Here is a 23,378-nt window from a genome sequence, read left to right on the forward strand (position 1 = left end):
GAACCCGAGCCGTGTCCGCGCTGCCCTCTGACCCCGGGGCCGGGCCGCGGAGGCCTCCGGGGGCGAAGGCCAGCGCCGAGTCGGCCGTCGTCACTCCGCCGCCCGAATCCCTGGGGCCGCCCCGGGGGCAGGGCCAGGCCCGGCTGCTGCCCGCCCCGCGCGGCCCGGCCCGGCCCTTCCTCCTCGGCCATGGAAGCCGCCGTCCACTCGGAGGCCGCGGGGACAGGTGACCGCCCGGCAGCGCCCGCCGCCCTGCACGCCTCTCTCGCGGGTCTCCGTCCCGAGGGGGGCTCCGGGGGGGGCTCGCGGGCCCGCGGCGCGCGCTTCGCAGAGCGAGAGGGGGGAGTTGGGGGCTTCCCGGCGACGCGGCGCGCCCGGAGCCGGCCCGCTCCGCCCCAACTGCTCCGGGGTCGGGGGGGGCCCGGCCGGGCGCCAGCGAGGCAGCCCCCGCCCTCGCCGATCAGCCCCACTTCCCGGGTGCAGGTGGGACCCCTTCCCCTCGCGGGCCCGGGAGGCGAGGAATGCTTGTGGGGTGAGAGGCTGCGCCTCGGAACTTCTCGCGCCGCCCGAGGACCGCTCGACGGACGCAGCTGGTGCCGAGGGCCGGTACCAGCGCCCGAAGCTTCTATTTTTATTCCCGTTCTCCGTCTCGGCCCGCCCTCCCCCCTCTGCTTCCTCCGGCGCTACCTCCGTCCAGCAAAGGGTGTACGCTCGCTTTAAGAATAAAATGGTGGCTGGCTGCGAGCGGGACTCCACTTCCGGTGGGGAGGGGGGCGGGACCCCAGCCCGCTCACGCCGGAAGTGCTTTGCGTTTTCAAGATGGCGACTCCCTATGTAACTGACGAGACCGGCGGTGAGTGCTGCAGGCGCGGAGTCGCTGCTCCCCGGGCTCTCGGGGCAGGGGTTTGGACTTGGAAAGGGGTCTGTGCCCCGCCCATCCCGGGGCCCCTCCTTTGCCCCGCCCTCCGAACCGCCTCTCCCATTCATTCTCTCCTCCGGGGTGTCACCTGCGCCCCCTTCTGGCGTCGTGTATGTGGGGGGGGGGGTCCTCTGCTTCCGGTCATCCAAACCCTGGGGTCCTTCAGCGCCGGGCCCTGCCCCAGGACCCTCGCAGGTCGTTAGCGTTTCTCCAGCAGTTGGGGCTCCCTGGTGTCTTGTGGGTTCTCCGGTCCCGGAGACTCCTGCACGACTCTCTGTTCCTTGCAGCGCCTCCCCTCCCCTCGGTCCCCTCCCCCATGCCTTGGCTGTCTCTGCTCTCTGTCCCACCCCGGCCCCGCTTTCGTGACTTTTCTCGAAGCCAAGACCCTCTCATCGCTACCTAGTGCTCTACCACTCGCTGCCTCATCCTCACTGGGTGGGGGGGAGTGTCACTGAGGTCCAGAGGTGTGAAGGGAAGACGAACCTGATGGTACACCTTTGCATTTTTATTTCCTCCGTCCTGCCGTCCCCCCTGCTCCCCTTTCTCTGCAGAGGGTGATGGGTGTTGAGGTGTCTCAGGTGGGAGAAGCACACAGGAAGATGTGCAGTGGCCCCTGGGACCCCCTCGATAGGACACAGGATTCTTTCAGGCTAGAGCATCGCCTGCCTTGACTGCGATGCTGTAGTGTTTGTCCCCTGTGTGTGTGAGGTTTAAGTGCTGAAGACCGAGAGTCAGGATGCTCCTTGTGAATTTTAGCCCAGCCTGATCTCTTCAGAAAAAGGTGCACAGGAGTATCTGCCCAGTGGTGGTTAGATAAGACGGCGTGTATCAGAGCAACTTATAACATGTTGTGTGGATGTTCCGTGTTTTGTAGTCTCGTTGTGTTTTGTGTATTCTGTAGATGTAACGCTGTTTGTGCCGTGGCACATCTGGTTTGTTTTTTGTGCTTTTGTTCCAGGGGCCACCAGGGCCATACCCAGAGGTAGTCTGAGGGCCATGCAGTGCATATGCGCACCACCACGTAAACCGTTCCTGGCCTCCTATGGCCTGTTTCCAAAATATGCTGTTTATGTTTCTTTGCTGCGTTCAGTGTTACCTCTCCTTTGTAATGACAGCACTCCTAACTTATATTTTACAGTGGTCTGTAAAACCTCTCCACTGCCTTCTGATCAGTAGGTTCTCTCTCTCTCTTTTCTTTTTGCTTTTGGGTTCTCACACAGCAATGCTCAGGGCTTCCTTCTTGCTCTGGGCTTTGGGGACCATATACGATCCTGGAGTCAGTTGCATACAAGGCAACCACCATATCCCTTGTACTAACATACCAATGCCTAACTCCTTTTAATGTGTGATTTGAAAATATTATGTCAGTTCTTTCGACATACTCCCTACGTAGTGTATACTCATAACTTTTTTTTTTTTTTGCTTTTTTGGGTCACACCTGGCAATGTACAGGGGTTACTCCTGGCTCTGCACTCAGGAATTACCCCCTGGTGGTGCTCAGGGGACCCTATGGGATGCTGGGAATCGAACCCGGGTTGGCTATGTACAAGGCAAACGCCCTACCCACTGTGCTATTGCTCCAGCCCCCATAACTTCTTGATTAAAGCAACTGAATTTTTTTTTTGGGGGGAGATATTACTTATGTCAGATACAAATGTATTTGGGTTTTGGGGCCCGCTCAGTGGTGCTCTCAGCTCAGTGCTCCAGGGGTCACTCCTTGTGGTTCTAGGGAAAACATGCAGTACTGCTGGTAGATGCTGGACTTCAGCATTGAAATCACATGCTCCAGGCCTTTAAGGCGTCTCCATGGGGCCTCAGGTATGCTTACTTTGGAGGGTCAGCTCCGCAGTGCTCAGTGTTATTCCAGGCCTTGCACCCCAGAATTACTCCTGGTGGTGTTTGGGGGACCTATATGTGGGTCTGGGGGTTAAGCCTGGCTTAGCTGTGTTGAGAGCTTTGCCTACTGAACTATTTCTCTGACTCTTGTATCTTACTATATTTTAAAAATGTTTTAAAAAATAACTATTTTTGTTTTGGGGGCAGACTCAGCAGTGCTCAGGGCTTACCCCTGGTTCTGCAGATCATTTTCCAGATCGTTCCTGGAGGGGCTCGGGGGTCATATGGGATGCTGGAAATCAAACTCACATCAGCCACATGCAAGGCAAGCGTCCTGCCCACCATACTGTCACTCCGGGCCATCTAAGTTTTATTCTAAAAAAAAATTGGCGAGGGTGGGGTGGGCTTTAGGCTACACCTGGTGGTGCTTGGGGGCTGCTCCGACTTTGCTCTGGGGTCTCTCCTGACGATGCTCAGGGACTGAGCAGTGCGGGGCATCAAACCTGGGTCAGCCGCATGCAAGACGAGTACCTTGGTTCTGTTCTGTCTCTGAAGCCCTAATTTTAAAAAGTTTATTGCAATTTAGGTAATGTGACTAGAATAATGTTGCTGGTTTTTGTTGGTTTTGCTTTGTTTTGGGTGGTGTTCAGGGCTTCCTCCTGGACCTTTGCTCGGGAATCATTTCTGGCAAAGGTTAGGGGACCGTGAAGGGTGCTGGGGGCTAAGGTACCAGGCGGGTTTGGATGTAAAGCACGCATCGTACTGGGTTTATCTCTTTTCAACTCTGACATTTATGGGTTTTGTTTCTTTTCTTTTGGGGGCACACCTGGCGGCCCAGGGCTTGCTCCTGGCTCTGTGCTCAGGGATCATTCCTGGCAGGTGCAGGGGACCATATAGGATGCCAGGGCTTGAACCCAGGTCGGCCACATGCAAGACAAGTGCCCTACCTGCTGTACTATGGCGCTGGCCCCAACGTTTATGGTTTTGATGCAGAGTTAGTGCACCTCTTTCTAAAAATGTAAATAGATTTTATTTTTATTACTTCCAGGGGAGTTTGGGCCATACCCCGGTTTTTGTCTAGGTTCTCGGGCTGGAAAGATGGTATAGCAAGTAGTGTGCTTGCCATGCACACGGCAGGCCTGGTTTGCCAAACCTCACTAGGAGTAATCCTTGAGCACTGCTGAGTGTGACCCCAAAATGAAACCAAGCACCCCAAAACCCAGCAATGGTTTCCATCTAGGTTCTCATCCCACTGGCTGCTTCCCTCGTAAGGCTTAAGGGTTCCTGGTTGTACTTGGACACCAGGCAGAATGAATTGTTTTTTTGTTGTTTTATGTTTTGTTTTTGGTTTGGGACCACACTAATCGTACCTGGGGGAAACTGCTGGCAGTGCTCCAGAAACCATGTGGTATGCCTGGGATTGAACCTGGAAACTTCTACATATAAGGTGTATGTTCCAACTCCTTAAACTATCTCCCTGGTCCCCTAGATTTTATTCTTGAATATGTTAAATATACTGTAACTGTCATCCCGTTGCTCATCAATTTGTTCGAGCAGGCACCAGTAACGTCTCTCATTGAGAGACTTATTGTTACTGTTTTTGGCATATCCAATATGCACGGGTAGCTTGCCAGGCTCTGCCGAGCGGGCTCGATACTCTTGGTAACTTGCCGGGCTCTCCGAGAGGGGCGGAGGAATCGAACACGGGTCGGCCTCGTGAAAGGCAAATGCCCAACTGCTGTACTATTGCTCCAGCCATGTTAAATATAGATGTTTAAATATATTTAAGTTAAAATTATAACCAATTATCAATGATATATTTAAATTTAAACATCTTTATCTTTATTAAGTAAAAGAATTGAGATGATGATACAGCTAATTCCCATATACTTTAACATCATTTTTTTTTCCTTCCTTTTTGGGTCACACCTGGTGATGCACAGGGGTTACTCCTGGCAGTGCTCAGGGGACCATATGGGATGCTGGGAATCGAACCAGGGTCGGCTGCGTACAAGGCACGCCCTACTCGCTGTGCTATCACTCCCAGCCCCTTAACATCATTATTAACATTACTATGGTTTGGGTTTTTTAGGGTGATTTTTGTTTTTTTTATATATATATTTCATTTTGGAACTACAACCATTAGTACGCAGGTGCTCCTACTGACTGTGTTCAGGGGGTCACTCCTGGTGGTGCCTGAGTAACTTATGTGGTCCATGGGGTTTATGGAGGTAAATAAACCCTTTAGGTAAACCTTTGTGTTATCTCTCTGGTTCTACTGTGGTGTTGGTCACTATCACTGTCATCCCGTTGCTCATCGATTTGCTCGAGTGGGCACCAGTAATGTCTCCATCGTGAGACTTGCACTGTTTTTGGCATATCGAATATGCCATGGGGAGCTTGCCAGGCTCTGCTGTGTGGGCGGGATACTCTCAGTAGCTTGCCAGGCTCTACGAGAGGGACGAAGGAATCAAACCCGGGTCGGCCACGTGCAAGGCAAACGCCCTACCCGCTGTGCTGTCGCTGCAGCCCACTATGGTGTTGTTATTGAAATTAACAAAGCAGTACTGATAGCCTAGAGTTCACTGATTTCAGGGGCCCACACCCTGCAGTGCTTGGGCGCCACCCCAGGCTTTGTGTTCTGGCATTGCTCCTTGCAGTACTCAGGACCGTGTAGTGCCAGAATTAAACCCAGGGCCTCACGCTTGCAGGACAAGTTCTCAGTCAATGGCCACAGCCACAGCCTCAGGTTTCTTTTCTTCTTTTCCCTTTTTGGACTGCACTCGGTGATGGTCAGGGGCGCTCAGGAATCACTCCTGAAAGTGTATGGGGACCATATGAGATGCTGGGGATAGAATCAGGGTCCGTCACATGCAAGGCATGGCCCCACCCAGTGTACTGTCACTCTCGCTCAATCTCCCAGTTATCAGTCCATTACTTATATCTGTAAGCATTTTGGATCATAATGCTTATAATATAAAGCTTACAGGGGCTGGAGTAATAGCACAGCGGGTAGGGCGTTTGCCTTGCACGTGGCAGAGACGGGTTCGATTCCCAGCATCCCCTATGGTCCCCCGAGCACCGCCAGGAGTAATTCCTGAGTGCATGAGCCAGGAGTAACCCCTGTGCATCGCCGGGTATGACCCAAAAAGAAAAAAAAAACTTATAACATAAAACTATTATTTATTAATTTATTGCTCAGGTGTTCCATCATCGGACATTGGGAACCCCAGGTCCCTTTGCCTCATTCCTGTGATTTTAGGTGTTTGTTTTATTAATCTTTCCTTTAAGGAATCTTAAGGATGTGTTAGGTTTATATTTCTCAGCCAAATATTAAAATCAGCCACTTCTCCGAAGAGTCCTTGTTTTATTTGGCGGGGAGCAGCCACATCCCCAATGCTCAGGGTTTACTTCTGGCTTGGCACTCAGGAATTACCCCTGGTGGTCCTGGGGATCCGAGCATAAAGGATGCTGTGGATTAAACCCAGGTTGCCCTATGCAAGGCGAGTGTTCTGCCTGCTATATTATCGCCCTAACCCCAGTCCTTGTTTCTCTCATTGGAGGATGGTCCAGACCATACTGTGAGCATGAGGTGTTTTTGTTGCTTGTTGAGTGTTGTTCTTGCATCGTCTTTCACTTCTTTCCCCCTCATGTTCCCTCCTGCCTCCTACCTCCCCATAGTGAAAATACCTTTTTGTTTGCTCTTTTGTGTTCTGTCTGGCCCCTTCCAGTGAATTTCATTTATTTTTGGTTGTGTGATCCCAAAACAAAAACAAAAAATATTAAAAAAGAAAAGAAATTGGTATAATAATTCAGTGGTAAAAGATTTTAGTGACAATTTAAGACCAAAATGCATCCTTGGCACATAGAAAGTGCCCAGCAAATGGTTCTATAATTTCTACTATTATGTAAGGATTATTGTGTTGCACAGAAAAGATTCACAATCACGAAATCCCATTGATCATCAATTTCTCGAGCGGGCTCAGTAATCTCTCCATTCGTCCTTTCCCTGAGATCTTAGAAGCCTCTCTCCACTCGGCCTTCCCAACAATGCTGCATTGGAGGCTCTTTCAGGGTCAGGGGAATGAGATCCAGTTGTTACTGGCTTTGGCATATGAATACACATGGGAAGCTTGCAAGGCTGTCCATGTGGACAGGAACTCTTAGTAGCTTGCGAGTTTCTCCCAGAGGGAGAAGTAGGTTATAAGATACCGCTTCTGGGAGCTTGCTTTTAAGTCTCTGGATGTTGGCTGTTGATGGGATTACACACACCTGGGTTCCTCTGCCGGTACCTTCATGCATGAGGCCTGTGGAGAGGGGCCTTGAGCATGGCTGTGGCTAGGTTCCGGTGGTCTTCGGCCGCCGGGAGCTCTGCTCGGGGTGGGGAGGGAAGCTGGAGCCCATCCCCTCCGAGGGGCCCCGGGGAAGACAGTCAGGCGTGCGGGCAAGACTAGAAAAGATTATATGCAAAAAATCAAACATAGGACTTGGGTCCTTCAAAGTGCCTGATAAAATTCTAGGTTTTCTTGTCTCTGAAAGAGTTGTTCTGTTTCCGTTCTCTCTGTTCATTGGAGTTCCACTGTTAGTAAATTACTGTTCCTAAGTTCACTATTAAATTTGGCATATATTTTGGTGACCTTAATTTTTTTTTCTGTGCGTTTCAAAAATGTTTTTGTGAAGCAAGATAGTTTTTATTAAACAAAATTTGTTTAGGAGATGTGAGGGTAGAGAAAGAGAGAAGTACGTGTTTAAGAGAAAACACAGGCTTCTCCAGAGTGGAAAAAGCAAAGATACAGCGAGACAAGCACATGAGGTACCTGTTCAAGGGAGAACAGGCTTGACAGCACGCCTGAAAAACACTCTGAACCAGACAATAACACATACATTTGCTTTGCCTTTTCCTTAACTTGATGAGAAATATTTTTCACTGATACTAAAAAACTCTTTGAAAACATCTTATACCATACTTCACAGCGCTGGGTGTATGGCTGTACGGGAGTCACATGCCTTCCAGAAAGAGTTCCTGGGTTCCTTGCACACAAAAACGAAATACTTGACAGTGTCTTGTTGTTTGGGCATCAACCCTCTCTTGGCTTGCTTTTGTTACTGGATATTTAGATTCCTTCCAGGATTTTTGTTGTAAGAATGTTGTGAATGTTCCTTACATAAGTCTTTGCCTACATTTAGGATTCTTTCCTTTTGGGGGAGGATGTAGTGTCTGGTCAGGGTCAGTTTCTGTCTTTGAGCTCTGGGATTGTTCCTGGCTGTGTCCAGGACGCTGGGGTACTGGTGTCACAGCACTTTAACCACTCTACTGCACTGCAGTCCCATTGTTCATCGATTTGCTCCAGCGGGCACCAGTAACGTCTCCATTGTAAGAGTTGTTACTGTTTTTGGCGTATCGAATACACCATCGGTAGCTTGCCAGGCTCTGCCATGTGGGCGAGATATTCTTGGTAGCTTGCCGGGCTCTCCGAGAGGGATGGAGGAATCAAATCCTAGGGTTATTTTTTGGGGGGGCGGCGAGGGGAATAGTTAGGCCACACTCACTTTGCTCAGTGCTTATTCCTGGCTTTATGTTGAGGCATCACTCTTGGCAGTGCTCAGGAGCCATATGCTTACCTGTTTAGGATAGACTTCCTAGAAATAGAATTACTGGATTGGAAGGCACAGTATTTATTTTGTATTATATCATTAATTGATGTTGTAAAAAAAATTGGAAAATATTTACATAGTAAAAATATAGACCACATGTATTTTGTAACTCCAAAACTCAAAAATAGCTCTTGTGACATTTCCTTTTTGCTGTTTTTCCCGTTTTGTTTTGTTTTTTGGGCCACACTTGGTGTGCTCAGGACTGGGGGAACCTTATGAGGTGTCTGAAATCAAACCCAGGTTAGTCACGTGCAAGGCAAGTTCCCTGCCCGCTGTACAATATGTTGCTCAGACCTCCTTTTAGCCTTCTATTCTGTGCACAGAAATAACATCTATTTTAACATATTGGGCCATACTGAATTCCTTATTTCCCAAGTATGATCCTTAAAACACTGAGTCCTGTGAGTTTACTATAGCTAGAATAAAGATTGTTGTGGTCAAATTTGGAAACACTATAAAACCAACAAAAATATTTTTTTAGGGCTGGATATACCTGAGTGCAGAACCCAGAGTAAGACCCGAGTAACCTCAGGGTGTGACCCCAAAAAACAAAAGGAAAAACATTTTTTTTAATTTAATCCAGAATTCCCAAACTTATCTAGTGGATTTTTTTCCCCATGTAAATCCTGTTAAATATATATATGTATATTTTTCATGTAAACCTGTTAATAGAATTATTTTTGGTTTGGGGCCACACCCAAACTCCTCTCTCTGCACTCAGGATACTCCTGGACGTGTGCAGGGGACCATGTGAAATGCTGAGGATTGAACCCGGGTCTGCCTCCTGCAAGGCAAACGCCCTACCCACTGTGCTATCGCTCCAGCCCCATTAATGGTTACTTTAAATGGGGCTGGTGCAAACATAGTCAAAGGACAGTGATTGTCAAGTAGAGAAAAAAGTGATAGATTAGACTGAACCGTAAGAAACATTTTAATAAGACGCCTACTTTAATTATAAAGATATGTATGCATTAAATATCTATGCATCTTAAATAGACTAAAAGTGTTGGCATATTATCTTGCAAAGAATTTCTCCGTATTGAATAAATTCTAAAGGCTTTTTAAGAATAATCTGTGAGAGTGGGGCTGGAGCAATAGCATAGCGGGGAGGGCGTTTGCCTTGGCGTAGCTGACCCAGGTCCTATTCCCAGCATCCCATATGGTCCCCTGAGCACTGCCACGAGTAATTCCTGAGTGCAGAGCCAGGAGTAACCCCTGTGCATCGCAAGGTGTGACTCAAAAAGCGGAAAAAGAAATTATCTGTGAGATACGCATACCCTAGTTTCTCCACATTGTCTTGTCTTGGGGTTCTAACTGGCAGTGTTGGCTGAGGGATGGGGTAGACCCTAGGGTGCTAGGAATCAAATCTAGAGCTCACAAAATGCTCTCCCGCTGAGTCATCCCTTTCCCTCTCCACCTTTTTTTGGGTTTGTTTGTGTTTGGAGGCCACACCTTGCAGTGCTCAGGATTTTCTCTTGGTTCTGTGCTTAGAAATCACTCCCGGTGGTGCCTACAGAGTTTCTGTTGGTGCTGGGGATTGAACCAGGCTTGGTCTTTTGCACGGCACGCTTGCTATGTTACCTTTCATTGGCATTGGCATTCTCATACTGGAAAATGAAAGTTTCAGGGAATCGATTGTATTTGGGTAGGGCACTTGCCTTTTACATGGCTGACCCAGTGTCACATGAGGTACCTCAAGTCCTGCCAGGTGTGATCCCTGAGCCACAGAGCCACGAGTAAGCCCTGAGCAGCATTGGCCCAAAAAAAAAAAAAAACACAAGACAAAAATTCAGCTTTGATAGATAAAATATTTTGTGATTGATTTTTTTTTGTTTGTTTTCTTTTGGTCACTGCTGGGGATTGAATCATATACTTTAGGCATGTGCTCTATCACTGAACCGCATCCCTGGCCTTAATATTTCCATAATTTATATTTCCAATAATTACTGTGGGGTTGACTTACTGTTTGGATGGGGCGCATATCCCGTGGTGTTTTGTCGCGTGCCGCTTCGAACAGTGAAGAAACACGCAACCCGGAGATTCTCCTTGCAGCGATTTATTCAGAGACCTTCTCATGCATTGGGAAGGAGGGGAAACGAGGCAAGAGGAGAAACGAGGGACGAAGGAGGAGGAACCTCTAACGAGGTGACTTCCCCCCTTTTATCCCTCTCCTGCTTGTTTATGCCCAAGTGTCTGCAGCTGATAGGCTAGTTACAGCTCTTGGATATCCCATTTCCTTATTAGGAGTTGTTTTCAAGCACGGTGCAATTAACAAGAAACAGGTGTTGTGTACAAAGCACGGTCCGTGGAGGCTCTCCACAGTGTTTAAGAGCCACATATGGCTCTGGGCTCAGGGGCCACTCCTGGTGGTGCTTTGGGTTCCAGGAACTTATACTGGGTCGTCACATGCAAGGCAAGCAATCTAACACCTAATACTTACTGCCTCCCTAGCCCATCCCCCCCCTTTTTTTTTGGTTTTGGGCCACACTTCTTGGTTCTCAGGGCTTCTTGCCCTGCTCAAGGACCATTCCAGTGGTGCTCAGGAAACATAGGTGGTGGCAGGATCTAATGGGGTTGGTTGAATGCAAGGCAAACACTTTGCTGCCTGTACTATCTCTTTAGCCCGAGCCATTCACTCCTAAGTTCAAGATACGATTTATTTCTTTTCTTTTTCTTTCTTTTTTTTTTTTTTTTTTGCTTTTTGGGTCACACCCGGCAATGCACAGGTGTTACTCCTGGCTACTCGGGACCATATGGGATGCTGGGAATCAAACCTGGGTTGGCCGCATACAAGGCAAACGCCCTACCTGCTGTGCTATCACTCCAGCCCCAAGATACGATTTATTTCTATTTGTTTGTCAGCCATACCTTGTGGGTCTCAGGGAGCTACTCAGACTGGGACTCTGAGGCGTGCTTGGGAGTGCCAGGGTGATTGAACCTGGACCTCCTGCATATAAAACCAAAATACTGTATAATGAATTATATGTTGTATAACAATAATACAATGTTCTCCAACTTGTTGAGCTGTCTTTCAGACCTCTGAAGTTACTATGTGATGTGCGCACAAACCATGTTCTGTAGTGCATCGTTAAAAATGTTTGATTCAGCCTAAGTGCTCGCTGAAACTGGGCTATGATAGGTAAGAGGTGGAATATCAGCGTGCTGATGTGTAAACTTGGGCATCAGAACTGAGTGCAGATTGCAGATGCTGCCTTTGCCGTCTTGGGCATCTGTTGGTCCTCTTGATGACTATTTCGCCAACTGTAGATGGTAAAGTGAGGCAGTGTGTATAAAGTTCCTGGTGTAATCTAGCCAGGAAAGAAAAGAAATGCACATCTGGTCATTTTTTTTTTCCTTTGGCTGGGTGGGGAGTGTGTGGTAGGGTTGTTCCCACACCCAGCAGTGCTCAGGGCTTACTCCCGACTCTTCTCAGAGGTGATTGGTGATTCCTGGCCGGCTCAGGGACCCACACATAGTGTCAGGGATGAAACTGGCAGCTGCATGCAAGGCAGGTGACTTAATCTCCGTACTATTTCTTTGGCCCTCCTAATCTTCTTCTTTTTTTTTTTTTTTTTTTGCCCCTGGTGGTGCTCTTCGCTCAGGGATCACTCCTGGAAGGCTCATGGGGTGGGGATGGGGGGGGGCGGAGATAAATGTGATGTTGGCGATTGAATTCTGTTTCACCGTGTGTAGGGCAAATGTCCTACCTCCACTTCAGCCTCCTTCTAATAATTATTAACATACTGAATTTTCTGCTTCTAGTTATGCTTACTAGTTTTTTTTTTTTTTCTTTTTGGGTTATACCCAGAGATGCACAGGGGATACTCCTGGCTCTGCACTCAGGAATTACTCCTGGTGGTGCTCAGGGGACCATATGGGATGCTGGGAATCGAACCCTGGTCGGCCATGGGCAAGGCAAATGCCCTACTCGCTGTGCTATCGCTCCAGCCCCATGATTTGTTCTTTGTTGTAAAAACAACTACTACCTAATCTTTCACACCACTTCCCTGAACTTGTTCTTATTTCCTGTCATCTTCCCCTGTAAAGTATTATTATTTGAGATCTTTTTATCAATATTAGACCTGGCATTTTTGTTTTGGTCTTATTTTTTGATTGCCTAACTTGTTTGCCCTCTTATACTTTAAAGTTACCATTTTTTCAAATTTTATTTAAAACTCTTGTGGGGCTGGAGCCATAGTATAGCAGGTAGGGCGTTTGCCTTGCAAGAGGCCAACCGAGGTTTGATTCCCAGCATTCCATATGGTCCCCCGAGCACTGCCAGGAGTAATTCCTGAGTGCAAAGCCAGGAGTAACCCCTGTGCATTGCCGGGTGTTACCCAAAAAGCAAAACAAAAGAAAAAACAAAACAAAAAAACACTGGTTTATGAAATTGTTCATGCTACACTTGTTTTGAGTATTCAGTGTTCCATCACCAATACTGCCACCATTGTGATCTTCCTTCCACCACTGTGCCCAGTTTTCCACCCCCCAACCCCTTTGGCATGCACAAAATTGTTTATTTTATATTGCTTGTAGACAACAAAATGGTAAGTGAATTAGCAAAAATTAGTTCAATAAAAATCAGTGAAAGTTGTTGCATTCACATATTAAAGTCACTGTCTGAGGCTTTCCTGTGCTGCTGGGTGCCAGTGGAGCCTGCTGTGTCACTGTTTCCGCTCCCGTGCAACTCCCCCATCTAATTTGCTGTACTCCTCCTGGGCTGTCGGTCTTGTAGAATCTGGCGGTGAGGTGTCGCTCAGGCCTCAGGCATCGGAGGGTCTGTAGAACTGGGACAGTTCCTCCTCCTTGCCGAGGAGGGCCCGATGCAGCTGTGTTTCTTGACATGTCTCCCCACATTGGTTGTGAGGCTGTGCAGCTGGGCCCTTTACATGGTGGGGGCTGTGACCGCTGGGGCCTGGGGTCGGAGGAGGCCACCTGCCTCCGTGCTGACCCATCCAAGAAGGCCCCAGAGTTTTCAGCCTGGAGACCTGGTGTCGGGGTTTCGTCTGCTTGGTGTCACTTCCGATACCAGCTACGAGGCAGTGAAGCTGGGTCATTTATATGACAGCTTCTGTGTGAGGTGGGACTTGGCCTACCTGCCCCACTCCGGAGGGGCCCCCAGAGTCTTCAGTCCGAAGACTGTCGTACCTGGGAGTCACATCGGCTTAGCCTCTTTCCTGAGACTAGCTGTGAAGTGGGGCCGCTGGTGTGGCCAAGGCTGCAGGATGTGGGTCAGATTGGAAAATTACCTTTTTTTTTTGCTTTTGCTTTTTGGGTCACACGTGGCGATGCACAGGGGTTACTCCTGGCTCCGCACTCAGGAATTACGCCTGGCGGTGCTCAGGGAACCCTATGGAATGCTGGGAATCAAACCCTGGTCGGCCGCATGCAAGACAAACACCCTATCTGCTATGCTATTGCTCCAGCCCCTCTTAATTTTTTTTTTTTTTTGCTTTTTGGGTCACACCCAGCGATGCATAGGGGTTACTCCTGGCTCTGCACTCAGGAATTACTCCTGGCGGTTCTCAGGGGACCCTATGGATGCTGGGAATTGAACCCAGGTCGACTGCATGCAAGGCAAAAGCCCTACCCGCTGTGCTATCGCTCCAGCCCCAAAAGTTACTTTTTTTTTTTTTTTGCTTTTTCTTTTTGGGTCACACGTGGCGATGCACAGGGGTTACTCCTGGCTCTGCACTCAGGAATTACCCCTGGTGGTGCTGAGGGGACCATATGGGATGCTGGGAATCGAACCTGGGTCGGCCGCGTGCAAGGCAAACACCCTACCCACTGTGCTATTGCTCCAGCTCCACTGAAAGTTACCATTCTTACTCATGCCTTGTAACCCTAGCATAGCACTCTTCTCTTGGATGCCTTCTGTTAACGATTGTTGGGTTTAAGTAATGCATAGTCTGGCTTCTGACCCTTCTGCTTCTCTGAGGTTGTATTCTTGGAAGTAATTGGCACTTCCAGATTGCCCTGGAAACCAGTAGCCTTTTTCTTCTCAGTTCTCCTTTTCGATAATCTCTCTGCAGTATTAATACTATCAATCGCCTTCTCTTAAAATTCTATTGATCTCTGTGGCATAGCACTGTCCTGCTTCTTCTTTCCTAGAATAATTTCCTGGCACTGTTTCCACTTGAGGAAATGACCAGGATCAGTTTTCTGGGATCATTCTTCTCCTCCCCCGTCCGCCCGTCCTGTCTCCTCTTTTTGCTTTGGGGCCACATTCGATTGTGCTCAGGGCTTACTCTTGGCTTGGCACGAAGGGGGTCTCTCCTGGTGGGGGCTCAGGGATCCACCCAGGGCCAGCCTTACGCAAGGCACATGCTGTTCCCATAGTTTTGTCTCTTTGCTGCCCGCCTTTCTTGGAGTGCCCAAGCCAGTCTGTTGCAAGCCAACAGAGGCAAAAGCACAATGGCCTAGAGAATTGGGTGAGATCTAGGTCAGTTGAGATTTGTGACTGTGTTTCCTGGCTGGAGTAGAAAGTGAGAAAGCTAGAATTGGGTCAGAAAGGCCTTTTGTGTGTGAATCCATCCTCGAAAATAGCCCGAGGGCAGCAGGAACCCTGGACCATTTTAAGAAAAAGCATGACTAATCTGATTGTCCCTTTGCCTCTTTGTTCTCTGTGTTTGAACTATTTGTTTTTCCCATTCTTTAAACCCAGCTCTCACCTTTGACTGACTGCCTAGTCCTGCTATTTTTTTTTGGGGGGGGGTGGGGGGGGCTGGGAGGGGTGTTTTTGTTTCTGTGCCACACCCGGAGGTACTCAGGGTTTACCCCTGGCTCTGTGTCCAGGGATCACTCCCAGCTCTGGAACCATCGGTGGTGCCAGAGATCGAACCCTGATTGGTTTCATACAAAGCAAACTCCCTGCCCACTATACTTTTTTTTTTTTTGAGGCTTGATTCTTTTTTTTTTTTTTTTTTTTTTTGCTTTCTGGGTCACACCTGGCAATGCACAGGGCTTACTCCTGGCTCTGCACTCAGGAATTACCCCTGGCCATGCTCAGGGGACCATATGGGATGCTGGGATTTGGACCCGGGTCGGCCGCGTGCAAGGCAAACGCCCTACCCGCTGTGCTATCTCTCCAGCCCTGAGGCTTGATTCTTTTATTGATTCACCATGTGGAAAGTTACAAAGCTTTCAGGTTAAAGTCTCAGTTATACAATGCTCAAACACCCATCCCTTCACCAGTGCACATATTCCACCACCAAGAATCACGATATACCTCCCCCCTTCCCCCCACCTCCCCAGCCCCCCACCCCGCATGTGTAACTGGTAAATTTCACTTTACTTTCACTTTACTTTGATTACATTCAATATTTAAACAAAAAATTCACTATTATTGATTTGGAGTTTCTACCCCCTAAAGTCGACCTCATATCTCTTCATTCTCAGCAATGGAAAACAAATTGCCAAATGCTTTCTTTTCAGCAGACCCACTATACTTTTGCTCTGGCCCTAACTCCTGCTCTTTTAAAGGTTATAACAGACACTTTGTCCTCCATCAAAGGGAAATTACCTGGTCAAAGAGATTTCACTCAGGCATGTGTCAGGCCTTTGAGCCATCTCTCTGGTCATAATTATCATTTATAGTGGGTGGAGTGTAAATCGTGTACCTGAATATAAATTTTGTTTTAGTTTCTAACTATTTATGATAGTTGATACTATATTTTCACATGATTGTCTCTGTTTCTGTTTTGCTTTTGTCCTGTTAAAAAATGTTTCCTTATGCTAAATTCTTATGATTGAGTTTGCCAGAACTAAGTGTGTTCCTTTGACAGTGAATGATCAAGGATTTGTGGTTGACTCATTGATTATATTTCTGGCATGTATCATTTTTCCAGTCTCACTGCTTCAGCCAGTTCTGTTTCTCTTCCAGAATTATTGCAGTCTTTCTTTTCTAACTGAATTCCTCGCTTTCGATGCTCTTCCTTCCAAATTCACCACTTAATTGAGCCAGATTAGTTTCCTTAAAACACTACTTTTTGTTGTTGTTGTTTTTGGGGGTCACACCAGGCAATGCATAGGGGTTACTCCTGGTGGTGCTCGGGGGACCATATGATATGCTGGGAATCAAACCTGGGTCGGTCGTGCGCAAGGCAAATGCCCTCTCCGCTGTGCTATTGCTCCAGCCCCTAAAACACTACTTTTGATTAAAAAAAAAAAATCTCTTCACTTGACAAATAGTTTTGAATGAATCCTATTGATGTCGGTGGGCCCCACGGGTGACTTACGTGAAGCGGGGAGGAGAAAGACGGTCACTTTCTCTCCAACCGCTCTACCACCTGGGACCCAGGGTTACTGGGTTCTTGTCTCGCTCGAGGAAAAGAATTTCAGGAGTAGACAAGCAGCGAAGTAACAGATTTTATTTAGAAAAATAAATAGGAAGGAGGAAGGGATAAGTGGAAAAGAAAAAACAGTAGGAGTAACGTGCTCAAGAGAGAACGCGGGCTTCTCCAAGGGTGGAGGAAGCCCCTACACATAACCAAGCTTTTTTTTTTTTTTTTTTTGGTTTTTGGGTCACACCCGGCGATGCACAGGAGTTACTCCTGGCTCTTCACTCAGGAATTACCCCTGGCGGTGCTCAGGGGACCATATGGGATGCTGGGATTAGAACCCGGGTCGGCTGCGTGCAAGGCAAACGCCCCACCCGCTGTGCTATTGCTCCAGCCCCTCATAATCAAGCTTTAGACACAAAAGTATGAAAGCATAAAAGTACACATCTCAAGGGGGAGATGCGGGCGACACATGTGCTCGGGCACCACATGTGCTCGGCCACGTGGGCACAAGCAGCACATGGGCTCAGGCAGCATATGCGTGCCCTTCCTTTGTTCAAGGTGTCTTTTATAGGGTTTCTTCAACCTGCCTCCACCCACATGGGGTTTCTTTCCAGGTAAAAGTTTGTTGCTAAGGTTACCAGGGAGGTTGGGAGTGGTGATGGCCTTCTTTGGGGAACCTCCTGGGGAGGGTCCATTATCCTCAGGGTCTGCTGATGGTTTCCTCTGGGTCTTTTGTTTTCTTGAATCTGCAAGTCTTCAGAGTCTCCTTCTCAGAGACTGTTAAATCTCAATTTTCATTGCCAAGGACCTTTCTCTATCTACCTGCCTACATCACTATGAGCCAGATACTAAATTCTTTTAACTGGCATTTCAAGATCTGAACACTACCTCCTCCTTCCTCCGTACCAGCAACTTGGCTCGGCTGGTCTGCGCTCTTCATTGCCCCCTGAGGCTGCCGCCTGCCTTGTCGTGTCTAACATTCTGTTCAGAGCGAGCTTCTATTTAGAATCCACTCCAGTGCCCTTTCATGTACATTAGTTCAACTTTTCTTAAAGCCCTAATCTCAGACCTACCTCCATGAAGCCTCTAATGTTTTTTTATTTTCATTCTTCAGTTTCTGTTCTTGTCTCTGTATTGTAAAACTTAAGCAAACAACACCTTCAGTCTGTTCTCTTATTCATTATGTAAGTTTGAAATTCCTGAATTTCTTTTGTTTGCACTTTGTGTGTGTGTGTGTGGGGGGGGGCACCCCAGGCGGTGTTTAGGGCTTACTCTTGGCTCTGCACTCAGGGGTCACTCTTGGCAGTGCCTGAGGACCGTATGGGGTCCTGGGATTGATCAGGTCAACCATGTACTGCCTCTCCAGTCTCGAATTCCATGACCTTAATGTTGGGGCAGTCTAAGTGTTGGGCACTTTTTTTTTTTCTTTTTGAGTCATACCCAGCGATGCACAGGGGTCACTCCTGGCTCATGCACTCAGGAATTACCCCTGGCGGTGCTCAGGGGACCCTATGGGATGCTGGGACTCAAACCCGGGTCAGCAGCATGCAAGGCAAACACCCTACTCGCTGTGCTATCACTCCAGCCCCTGAACACATTTTTTTTTTTTTGCTTTTTTTGGGGGGAGGTCACACCCAGCGATGCTCAGGGGTTACTCCTGGCTTTGCACTCAGGAATTATTCTTAGCATGCTTGGGGGATCATATGGGATGCCGGGGATCGAACCCGGGTCGGCCGCGTGCAAGGCAAACGCCCTACCAGCTGTGCTATCGCTCTGGCCCCCATCCCTGGACACATTTTTAAACTTTCAACCCAGATGCCTATTTCCCAACATAAATCTGGGCCCCTCTGCTGTCAGTTCTCTATAAATAGACTCCAGCCTAGCGATCTGACAGCACTCAATCAGGGAGCAGAGCTGGCTGCTACCTGTACATGTGCCCTGACCCTGTATAGCTCTCCAGCCCCCGTTAAGGATATTTCTTTGCTTGTTGGTTTTATTTTGGGCCCAAGGCTTACTTCTGACTCCAGGCCCAGGGGTCCGCTTCTAGTGAGGCTCAGAAAACCGTATGTAGTGCTGGGGATCAAACCCAGCTCAGCTGTGTGCAAGGCAAATAAATGCCTTCCCTACTCTCTTATCTCCCTGGGTCCCCACCAAGGATATTTTTCAGCGAAAGCTGCATTATTTCCTGCAAGTGTGTGGCAGTGAGGAGCTCAATAGCTATCACCTGTGTGCCCTCACGAGTGCTAAAGAGCCACTAAAACTTCTTGTTTGGGGGCCACACACGGCGATGTTCAGAGGTTAATCCTGGCTCTGCACTCAGGGATTACTCCTTGTGGTGCTCCAGGGACCATATGGGATGCTAGGGTTCAAACCCGGGTCAATCGCATGCAAGGCAAAGACACTACCCGCTGTGCTAGTGCTTTGGTCCCTAAAGAGCCACTAAATCTTTTGCACCATCTGACTAATGAAAACCCAGGGGCTGGAGAGAGAGTACAGGGGTAAGGTGCTTGCTCTGCGTGTAGCTGACACGGGTTCAAAATCCAGAACTGTAATGGCACCCTGAAAACTGTTGGGACCAACCCTGAGCGTTGCTGCTTATGGCCCCAACCCCCCATGTCCCCCAAATGTCAATGCAGCAAAGAAAGCAAATAAACATTGTTGTTTATTGCAAAAATAATTGAGGCCTGAACAGTAGTACAGTGGGTAGGACACTTGCTTTGCACATGACTGACCGACCATTAGCATCCCATATGGCAGTCCCATTTGGTGATCTCAGGAGTGATCCCTGAGCACAGAGTCAGGAGTAAGCCCCGAGCGTCTCCCTCTGTGTCCCCCCCCACCCCGCCAAGCAAAAAAGGTGTGGAAGATCCGGCTTCTCCTTACCGCTGGGTGTGGCCTTGGTGGTGGCTGAACACCGTTGAGGAAACCCCTCTCTGCACCCCGAAAAAATGTATGGAAGGGAATAATTTGGAAGGAGAGGTGTTCAGAACCAGTGGCCTTTACTGTTTGTGTGTGTGTGTGTGTGTGTGTGTGTGTGTGTGTGTGTGGCACACTATATAGTAGTAGCAGGCTATCCAACTCGTGTGGAAGGGTCACTTCCAGCAGTACTCAGGACTGCACTAGAGCCTGAACCTGGGTCTCCTGCTTGCAAAGCACGTGCTCGACCCCGTGAGCCGTCTCCCTGGCTGTCTTGTGTGTCTTTTTTTTTTTCTTTTTGGGTCATACCCAGAGATGCACAGAGGTTATTCCTGGCTCATGCACTCAGGAATTACTGCTGGTGGTGCTCGGGGGACCCTATGGGATGCTGGGAATCGAACCCCGGTTGGCCGAGTGCAAGGCAAATGCCCCACCCGCTGTGCTGTCGCTCCAGCCCCTGTCTTGTGTGTCTTCGAAAGCTATTCCTCTTGTGGGGCCAGAGAGATAGTACAGCAGGTAAGGCATTTACCTTGCTCGCGGGTACCCAGGTTTCGTCCCTGGCATCCCATGTGGTCTCCAAGTACTTCCAGGAGCGATCTCTGAACTCAGATCCAGGAGTAACTCTGAGCACCACTGAATTTGGCCCCCTCCCAAAAGCAGAAATCCAAGTTGCAGCTTATCGGCAATAAGTAGAGATGAGGGGGTCGAGGTCAGTAAGAGAAAGGGTATCTTGGGGTTCACATTTGCTGGGTGGTTGGGTGCTGAGGGAAGCTGTATGCATTAATCATCGTAGGGAGAGTAACGCTGCATTTTAATCCTCTCATTTCAGGCAAGTACATCGCCTCAACACAGCGGCCTGACGGTACCTGGCGCAAGCAGCGGAGGGTGAAAGAAGGCTACGTGCCCCAGGAGGAGGTCCCAGTGTGCGTGGTTAGGCCTGTGGAGGGGCTTAGTGGGGTCTCTGCCATAAGAATGGACACGCGGAGTAGGGGCCAGAGGCATAGTACAGGAGTCAGGGCGCTTGTCTTGTGTGCGGTCCACCTGGGTGTAACCCCCAGCACCGCTTACGGTCCCTTGAGCCCAGACAGAGTGACCCTGAGCATTGAGCCAGGAGTAAGTCCTGAGCAAAAGAACATGTATGGGCCAAAGAGATACTACAGGGGCTGGAGCAATGGCACAGCGGGTAGGGCGTTTGCCTTGCATGCTGCCAGCCCGGGTTTAATTCCCAGCATCCCATAGGGTCCCCCGAGCAGGCAGTAGCTTTGCACATGGCTGACCTTGGTACAGTTCCCAGCACCACATATGATCCCCCCACCACTGCCAGGAGTGGCCCCTGTTCCCAGAGCCAGGAGTGAACCTTGAGCACTGCATGGTGTGGCCCAAAATAGTCGCCCCTCCTGCCCCCCGAAAACTAGACAAGAAAAGGAAAGAAACTGTACTTAAGAAACTGGCTTTGGGAACTGAAAGGCAGAAGCTGTCATCCGAGAAAGGCGAGAAGGGGCAAGTGAGTGGCCAGGGGCTCCTGTGTCTCTGTCTCTGTTCATCAGAATCTCCAAGTGGCATCCCAAGGTACAGACGTTTGGGACTTAGAGGCCCTCCCACAGACTTCAGAGAGAGGGAACATAGGAGAAAGGAAACAAGAGAAGTGATTTGGAAGGTTAAGGAAAGGCTGGGGATGGGGGCTGGAGTGATAGCACAGCGGGGAGGGCGTTTGCCTTGTACGCGGCCGACCCTGGTTCGAATCCCAGCATCCCATAGGGTCCCCTGAGCACCGCCAGGGGTGGTTCCTGAGTGCATGAGCCAGGAGTAATCCCTGTGCATCACCGGGTGTGACCCAAAAAGCAAAAAAAAAGGCTGGGGGTGGAGGTCAGAGGAACACACAGTGAGGGGGGCACTCGCCTTGCACGCGGCGGGGTTTGAGCCACGGCAGGGTCTCCTGAGCACCACCAGGAGTGATTCCTGAGTGCCGAGCCAGGAGGAAGCGCCGAGCACAACTCGGTGTGCCCCTCTCCCCGCAACACACACAAGGATGAGGGCAGGGCCGAGAGGATAGCATAATGGGTAGTGCGCTTGCCTTGCACACGGCCGTCCTGGCCGACCCCCAGCACCCCATCAGGCCCACCATGCTCAGCGGGAAAGATCCCTGCGTGCCGAGCAGGGTGTCAGCCCTGAGCACCGCCAGGTGTGGCCCCAAATCAAGGGAGAAAGGATGGGGCTTTTCTTTTTTTTTTTGCTTTTTGGGTCACACCTGGAAATGCACAGCGACTCTTCTGGCTCTGCACTCAGGAATCACTCTTGGCGGTGCTCAGGGGACCCTATGGGATGCTGGGAATTGGACCTGGGTTGGCCGCGTGCAAGGCAAACGCCCTCCCAAGGATGGGGCTTTTCAAAGGACTGTACCTGTGCATTGTCCGCTGAGCCCTGCCCGAGAGACCCTCCAGCTCTGCCTGGAGCCTTTCTCCCCCAAAGCCAGGAAGGGCTGGGGTGCATCGGCGAGTCAGCCTGTTGACCCCTCCTGTTCCCCGCAGGTATGAGAACAAGTATGTGAAGTTCTTCAAGAGTAAACCGGAACTGCCCCCGGGGCTGAGCCCCGAGGCCACCGCACCTGTCGCCCCTTCCAGGCCCGAGGCGGGCGAAGCGGGTCTCTCCAAGACAGCCAAGCGCAACCTGAAGCGGAAGGAGAAGCGACGGCAGCAGCAGGAGAAGGGGGAGGCGGAGGCCCTGAGCCGGACTCTGGAGAAGGTGTCCCTGGGGGAGACCGCCCCGCTCCCCGCCGCCCCGCAGGGGGCCCGGGCCGCGCCAACGGCCGCCCCCGACCCGGCCGACCCCGCCGCGTCCACGGAGAAGGCCAAGAAGATCAAGAACCTGAAGAAGAAGCTGCGGCAGGTGGAGGAGCTGCAGCAGCGGATCCAGGCCGGGGAGGTGAGCCAGCCCAGCCGCGAGCAGCTGGAGAAGCTGGCCCGGCGGAGAGCACTGGAGGAGGAGCTCGAGGACCTGGAGCTCGGCCTCTGAGCCCGCGCGGACAGGGGCACGGACCGCAGAACAAACCGTGGGGCTCCCGGGGAGGCCCCGGGGAGCGCGGGCAGCCGCGGTCAGGGGGGCGCCACCGCGGTCAGGGGGCCCCGGCCCCGACCTCCGCGGCCCAGACGCGCCCGCAGTCCTTCCGTTCCCGTCCCGACGCCCGCGTCTGGGACTCTCCCCCGTCCCGTTCCAAGTGTTCAAACGCTCAGTGACTACCCCAGGTACCTCTGCTGCTGATTCGGGTGTCTTGTTGCAAAGCGAGTCGGGTGGGTGGGAAGTTCCTCGGAGAACTGGCGCTGAGAGGGGCAGCCCGCCCGCGCCCTGGACGAGGCGCGGTTCCTGTTCAGTGTTTCTGGGTTATTCCCCCATCCCTCTTTTTTTTTTCTTCTTCTTTTTTTTAAGAACAGAATAAATTCAAGTGACAACATATCTGTGTGGGTTTTCTATCTTTTTAGCTCCCTACAGGTGATTTATTTCTATTAGTTTGCCACAGGAAGACCAATGTCAAAAGTAATACTCCTCTCAGTCTTTGGTTGTTGCTTTGAGACCACAGCTAGCCTACAGTGCTCAGGAGCTTTTTCCATAATGCTCAAGGGACTGGATGGTGCCAGGGATCAAACCCAAGGGCACTTTGATGGAAAGCCTTCACTCCAGAGCCCTCTTCCTGTCCCCTGTCACCTTTTGTCTTATTTTTGGGTCACACCTGGTGGTGCTCAGGGCTTATTCTTGGCTCTGTGTTCAGGGATCAC

At 50.0% G+C, this 23,378-nt stretch overlaps 1 protein-coding gene across 2 annotated transcripts; it reads left to right on the top strand.

Annotated features, from left to right (window-relative positions):
- Positions 1-61: 61 nt before the first annotated feature.
- Positions 62-23,056, top strand: PYM1 (PYM homolog 1, exon junction complex associated factor). Of its 2 annotated transcripts, none has more exons than XM_055129351.1 (3): positions 62-226; positions 20,438-20,531; positions 22,137-23,056. In XM_055129351.1, exons 1-3 carry the CDS (start codon positions 190-192, stop codon positions 22,618-22,620), a joined length of 615 nt encoding a protein of 204 aa, XP_054985326.1. In that variant the 5' UTR covers positions 62-189; the 3' UTR covers positions 22,621-23,056. The 2 variants fall into 2 exon arrangements, with proteins under 2 accessions (XP_054985326.1, XP_012790616.2); XM_012935162.2 differs by lacking the exon at positions 62-226 and adding an exon at positions 608-853.
- The last annotated feature ends 322 nt before the right edge of the window (positions 23,057-23,378 follow it).

The sequence above is a fragment of the Sorex araneus genome, chromosome 2 (genome assembly GCF_027595985.1).
Source record: "Sorex araneus isolate mSorAra2 chromosome 2, mSorAra2.pri, whole genome shotgun sequence".
Classification (NCBI taxonomy): domain Eukaryota; kingdom Metazoa; phylum Chordata; class Mammalia; order Eulipotyphla; family Soricidae; genus Sorex; species Sorex araneus.